The following is a 6,648-nucleotide window of genomic DNA, read 5'->3' on the forward strand; positions in this document are numbered from 1 at the left end:
ATAACTTATATAAAAATAATTTTTGAAATTAAATCATGTACAGTATTTGAAAAGTTATACAATAATTAGATTTAAGTGTAATTATCCTAATTTTCGCATTCCCCTAAAATTCGAAAAGTATAATTTCTAATTCAGTCGAACTTATAAATTACAATAATTATCCAAAATATTTACATCCAAAGGGCGAGAAAGAAAACGCAAGCTAAAGAAGTCTTCGGATATAATGACCTCAATCTTCTATTTGAACCTTGATTTTCAAGGTTTTGTCTTAAAAAGGGCAATTTCTAAGGTCCACTAAACCATGACCGGTCGAATATGAAGCCCAAACCCAATCTCGACCGTCTGGTCAAGAACAACCCTAAAACCCTAATTCCCCTTTCCCATTTCTCATCCTACTATATAACCCTACTGTAACCCTAATCCCCATTTTAACCGAGCATAAACGCATCGTCTTGGCCTTTTGTTACTAATACTACCATCCCAAAATGGCAGTGAAGCCCTCCAAAGCCGACAAGAAAATCGCCTACGATGCTAAATTATGTCAGCTCTTAGACGAGTACACCCAGATCTTAATTGCGGCAGCCGACAATGTGGGTTCGAATCAGCTCCAGAACATTCGCAAAGGTCTTCGAGGTGACTCAGTTGTTCTCATGGGTAAAAATACAATGATGAAACGGTCCGTCCGTATGCACGCTGAGAAAACCGGAAACCAGGCTTTCCTTAACCTTATCCCCTTGCTTCAGGTTCTTTAAACTTCTAATATTTATTAATATATTTTTTTTGGTATATTGGGCTCATTATTATTTTGTGTATAGAGCAAAGAAGTGATTGTTTTATGGGTTTATTTTAATCAGGGAAATGTTGGTTTGATTTTTACCAAGGGTGATTTGAAGGAAGTTAGTGAGGAAGTTGCCAAGTACAAGGTTTGTTATTATATCTTTCATATGAATTAAAATTGAAATATTTGATATTAGAATTGTTTCTGTCATTCTTTTTTTGTCAATGTTGCAATGTAATAAATGGAAAATCGAATTAAGAACATGTGAACTTGATATTTCATATTCTGTTGAAGTTATTATTATGTTGTTGAAAGTAGGTATTTATCTTTCACATTGATTTAATAATATTTTAGCTTTTTGATAGCTGAGAAATTCCATTCTCAGCTTTTGGGCTCGATTGTAAGAAGTTAAGTTGCATGTATGCTTCTGGGGATTCATTCTTTGCTTTCAAGTCACTTGCTAACGTATTGTGATTGTTTGCGGCAATCCATATTCTTAAATTAAGCAATGGATTTGATACCAGTCTGATTGTGGAGTTCTATCTGGTTTTCTTTTGGTTCTGGATTTAGAAGTTGGGGACACCATTTGCTTCTGGTTCATTTGCTAGTATATTATAATAGTTTACTTGAACCCCCATACTTGAATTAACCAATACATTCGACGGAAATCTCTTTGTGGAGTCCAATTGTGTGTCCTTTTGGTTCTAGATTTGAAACTCATATGTTGTATTTTGAATCAGACTATCATGAATTTTTTCTTGGTTCTGTAAAGTTCAAGTTAATTTAATGTAGTTGTTTATTGCTAAAATATTGTGTTATTGGATCTGGCTTCAAAAGTTGAAAGATTCATTGTTTGCTGCTGGTTCATTTCCTAGTAAGTTATAATAGTTTTCATTTGAATGTATTATGAATTTCTTCTTGGTGCTATGAAGTTCAACTTCGTTTGATGTAATGGTTGTTTCTTGCTAAAATATCTTGTTTTCTCGATGTGCTTGGATTTACCATCATATTTTGTTTTGAACAGGTTGGAGCTCCTGCTCGTGTTGGTCTGGTTGCACCCATTGATGTGGTTGTCCCACCCGGCAACACTGGGCTTGACCCTTCACAAACTTCTTTCTTCCAGGTACTGCACTTTGTCTGCCAGTGATATCTTGTGTTTTAGCTGTTAGAACCACTGCTCAGTTCATATCATTAATTTTGTTACATTTCAGGTTCTTAATATTCCAACCAAGATTAACAAGGGTACTGTTGAAATTATCACTCCTGTGGAGCTTATCAAGAAGGGCGACAAGGTTGGGTCTTCTGAGGCTGCACTTCTTGCCAAGCTTGGAATTAGGCCCTTCTCATATGGTCTTATTGTATTGTCTGTTTATGACAATGGCTCTGTTTTTAGCCCTGAGGTGTTGGATCTTACCGAGGATGACCTGATTGAGAAATTTGCTACTGGTGTCTCCATGGTTACTGCATTGTCTCTTGCCATCTCATACCCGACCCTTGCAGCTGCACCACACATGTTCATCAATGGCTACAAGAATGTCTTGGCTGTTGCAGTTGCAACAGAGTATTCTTTCCCTCAGGCTGATAAAGTGAAAGAGTATTTGGCGGTACGGAATTGATTCCTATCCTGCAAACTATTTCTTGAATTTCCCAAGTCATTTTTGAGCTTAAAGTAATTGTTGCATGCTTTCAGGATCCAAGCAAATTTGCCGTTGCTGCTGCCCCTGTTGCTGCTGGTGGTGGTGCTGCTCCGGCTGCTGCTGCCCCTGTGGAGGAGAAAAAACCAGAACCAGAAGAAGAGTCTGATGATGATATGGGATTCAGTCTCTTTGACTAAGTTTGTCTTTATTAGTAGAAAGATTCAGGATTAGAAGACTTGAGAAAAATCTGAGAACGTTACGAGTTGTTCATCGTAGTTTTGTTTTGATGTGGTTGCTTTGGAAGTTTTGAGAATTCACAAGTTTTTTTGCAGCTTTTGTTAATGCTCAAATGCTAACGGTTGATTATCTTGCCTTTAGTTAATTCATGCCACAAAGTATTTTAAATCAAGTATGGCTTCGAATATTGTAAAAGCATAGAAAGAACATCAACGATGAAAAAACAGTACATTCTAAAATGATTAATCTGTTCCTAAATCAGGAGATCAGAGTTAAGTACTACTTTGTAAAGTCCCAAATGGTGAAATACCGTGTTGGCACGAATCTATTCTCAAAACACATTAAGCGTACAACAAAATTTATATATTATACAAACTCGGGATAATTGAAACAGTGTTGGAATAATTTCAACCTGCGGATTGAGCAATAAATAAGTGGAAAATGTGAAGCCGTGTTAAGGGTGCAATCTCAGGCATCACCAAAACCAACTGTAGCGGCTATCCACAGCCTTCATAACAGTCGGAACTAAGGGCATTCGTCCAAACTCATCCACAAACTTGTTGACACATTCTGTTCTTCTTTCACTATGACCTCCCAGGCTGCTAATGCCAGTTGAACCGATCTCAAATATTTTCCCTACCATTGGAGCACAAGAATTAACTTGAATTTAACATATAATGATGTAAGAGTAAGCAAGGAAATTCGTAAAATTTTAAAAGAAAGAATGAAAGGAGAAGTTGGTTGAAACAAAAGCCTAAATAATTTTCAACTTCAAGACTCTGGAAGAAAGAACTCAATCAAAGCAACTTCTTAAGAGATCAAAGCAAAAGATAACATTACTAGCCAAAATATTTAACATCTGTTAGCCAAAATCAGTAGCATCTATACCAAATACGATGGCCATAGAACTAAACTATGACTAGTCTTGTAACTACCAATCGCAACATCTTGATTGTACTTGCTTTCTATTTTTTAAAGGCTTTTTTCTTAATGCATATTCGGTATGCCCGCCAATCATTTTTGCATAACATGAGGATCACAAAAGAGAGAAAAATATAGTATACGATTAAGATTCCTTTAGATTTTACCTTTCACCCAAATGGGAGGAGCATCTGTGGCATTTGCAACAAGAAATGACATCGCAATATCTTCACAATTCCTGGTTAATTCAGCCATGGAGTTAGTATAATAAAAGAACATGTAAGTTGCATATAATGATGAAACCATTTAAAAAGTCCGCAATAGTAATAAATGAAAAGGGACCTGTTCTTGGTTATGTATTCTTTAAGTGATGCAGGCATCTCATCAGTGTAAAGTTTGAGATACTTCTTGTGGAAGAAGGCAGCCTTTGAGAGTACCATGCTGTATGTACCAGTCCACCAAACCGACCACCATCCGCCATATTTGTATTTATTCTCTCCTTTCTGCATAAAGATGAAGAAATCAAGAGCGTATCTTTTTTCTCAAGTAATTTGAATATCTTGCACTGCAGGAGGTTTACGATCCTCACATTTATGACAACTAAGAAAAAAGAGTTTTGTAATCAATCCATTAGTCAATGCCAAGTAAAAGTTTCAATCAATGGTATACAATATTAACATACGGATAAAGCTACAAGATTTTGTTTAGTAACATGTTAAGTTAAATGAATTTCTCAATGAAGACAACAGATATGAAGCTCGGTGCCAGAAGTAGGCATATTTACAATCATAAGTCAGAAGTCTGAAACTGTATGACTAAACTTACCAAAGGAAACTGATACAGCAAGGCTAACATCAAAATCAATTATGATAAATTATTAAAACAACAAACTTGCAGAACAGATGCGTACCTTTTGATCTACCCAATGCATACGAGGAACATATCCCACCATTGTATCTGAGGCACTTTGCCAAACAGTGAAAGCAAATTCTACAGAAGTGCAAGGGAAAATAACATCATCATCAATTGAGAAAACCGCATCCGTCTTCAAATCCTTAATTTCTTTAAATCTGTTGTTCAAGCTATCTTCTTTATTGATATCAAAGACCAACTCAACTTGCTGATCCTTTCTAGAGTTTGACCGCATAACATGGTTGAGATATCTTTTAAGCGAATCAGATGGAGGATCCGGCTCACTCCATACAATATGTATAGAATCGAGCCTCGGACATGACGTGTAGTGGGAAATCGACTTCTTCAAGAGATCATATCTTTTCCAAGTATTGATTACAATCGAGTATCTTCCCCTGTACTTACACAACCCAGTAATGAACATCATCACTTTATTATCAAATCTGGAGAATTTTTCGGTAAATGCCTTCAATAGATTTAAGTTTCTACTGTATATCAATCATTTGTTGAAATTTTTTGTAACAATTTAAGCTCAGAGTGATTTTGTTCGAGTTCAAGATCCTTCCGAAAATAAAAAATAAAAACCCTTCTTTAAACATCTAAACAGAATAAACACCAAAAAGTACCTTTAAATTTGAAGTTAGAATTATCAATCACTTCTTAACATTTTAAGCTAAAACGGGTTTAGTTTCAGATCCTAACTGTTGTTATGGTTTAAAAATAAATTAAATTACCATAAATAAAAGAACTTGATAACAATTTGATGGAGTTTCCAATAAAAATCCTGATTTAGATGATATATTTACTCAAAGTTTCCAAAACAAACGAACCTCTTTTAGTCATGGTTCCTTTTTTATATATATATCTAAACTTAGAAACTACTCAACAAAAATCTGAAAGAAAATTCAAACGAAAATATAAGATTAAAAAAGTTAATATATAGTAATAGGGAGATGCACCTTGGAGAAGAAGAGCGGTCAAAGTCACCGGTCCATCCCATAAACGAAGAACTGTCGCGGTTTCGGTTCGCGATTGCTAGTAGACTTAACACGACGCAACCGCAGAGAAGGATCTTGATCTTTGCCGATCCAAGCGTCCCGATCCCAACTTGACGCAACTTGAAAACCGATCGACGGCTAATAGGTAAACTGCCCCTCATCGTCTTCTATCACTCTAATTCCTCAATCTCTTCCCTTTCCCTTTTTCCTTATAAGAAGACTGAGTCGGTCTGAAGTCTGAACTCGAGGGATGTGACGTTGAATGGAGCCCGATTCACGAAACTGAAAGTTCCATCCGCCGCTTGTTGAATTGCTATTTATATGATTCGGCTCCGGTGCGGTGAGAGGGAAGTAGATTTGTCGCCGGTGAGGAGGAACCGGTGAAGGGAAAAGGGTGGGGAGAGTTATAGGGTGTGGTTATGTGTATGAGGTTAAGGAGGCAGAGTCCCATAAGATGGATGCTAGGGTAACGCGCGGATGGACATTATTGGCTGAAACTGAGATGTTGATGTGCTCTTGGTTTTTTATTGCCCATTGCAATGTACGTTCGGCGTTCGTTCCCTTTTAAGATTTCACAGATCAGGATAGAAGAAAAGATACGTTGATGTGAAAGGAAGTATTGAGAACCGTTTGATTAAAATCTGATGGTTCATTACAGTTACTGAGGTTGACCCTTAGCCGACAAGATATTTTATAATTAGGACCGGCTCCGAAAATATTATAACTTTTATTCAAATTTATTTGATTTGTTCTAGTAAAATATTTTTAAAAATTCTTCAAACAGCAACACGCTTATGACCACTTCTACGTTAGACCACAAATCAATAAATATAAAAATAATTTTAAAAGAAAATAACTTTATTCTTTTTCTTGTTCATTTGCTTATTCTTATCCAAAGAGTAAAGAAGATGCCAATATTTTGCATCAGGATTTGGGAGATAAACAAATACAAGGAATTGTTAATGTTTTCTTAAAAGTTTTGTTAGTTGTTATAACTAAAGTTATAGAAAGTGTTTGTTGCTACAATAGGGATGGTTCACACCAGAAATAGTGGTGAGAGCCACCAAGTTTAATGATTTGAGAGAGGTTGGAGTTAAATTATTGCTCAATATAGACTATTTAGAAGCTTACCTTTCTTACCCTCATGTAAAGTATTTATAAGAGG

General features: G+C 35.9%; 2 protein-coding genes across 2 annotated transcripts; one reads left to right on the top strand and one right to left on the bottom strand.

Annotated features, from left to right (window-relative positions):
- Window positions 1-318: 318 nt before the first annotated feature.
- LOC105779714 (60S acidic ribosomal protein P0) lies at window positions 319-2,781 on the top strand. The gene is made up of 5 exons (XM_012603607.2): window positions 319-743; window positions 855-923; window positions 1,803-1,901; window positions 1,990-2,382; window positions 2,469-2,781. The coding sequence occupies exons 1-5, from the start codon at window positions 486-488 to the stop codon at window positions 2,610-2,612; spliced, it is 963 nt and encodes a 320-aa protein (XP_012459061.1). The 5' UTR covers window positions 319-485; the 3' UTR covers window positions 2,613-2,781.
- Window positions 2,782-2,951: 170 nt separating this feature from the next.
- LOC105779713 (glycosylinositol phosphorylceramide mannosyl transferase 1) lies at window positions 2,952-6,018 on the bottom strand. Its single transcript, XM_012603605.2, has 5 exons — window positions 5,445-6,018; window positions 4,484-4,880; window positions 3,916-4,076; window positions 3,741-3,811; window positions 2,952-3,288 (listed from the first exon to the last, which is right to left on the bottom strand). The coding sequence occupies exons 1-5, from the start codon at window positions 5,642-5,644 to the stop codon at window positions 3,128-3,130; spliced, it is 990 nt and encodes a 329-aa protein (XP_012459059.1). The 5' UTR covers window positions 5,645-6,018; the 3' UTR covers window positions 2,952-3,127.
- Window positions 6,019-6,648: the final 630 nt, after the last annotated feature.

This window comes from Gossypium raimondii, chromosome 4, assembly GCF_025698545.1.
Source record: "Gossypium raimondii isolate GPD5lz chromosome 4, ASM2569854v1, whole genome shotgun sequence".
NCBI lineage: Eukaryota > Viridiplantae > Streptophyta > Magnoliopsida > Malvales > Malvaceae > Gossypium > Gossypium raimondii.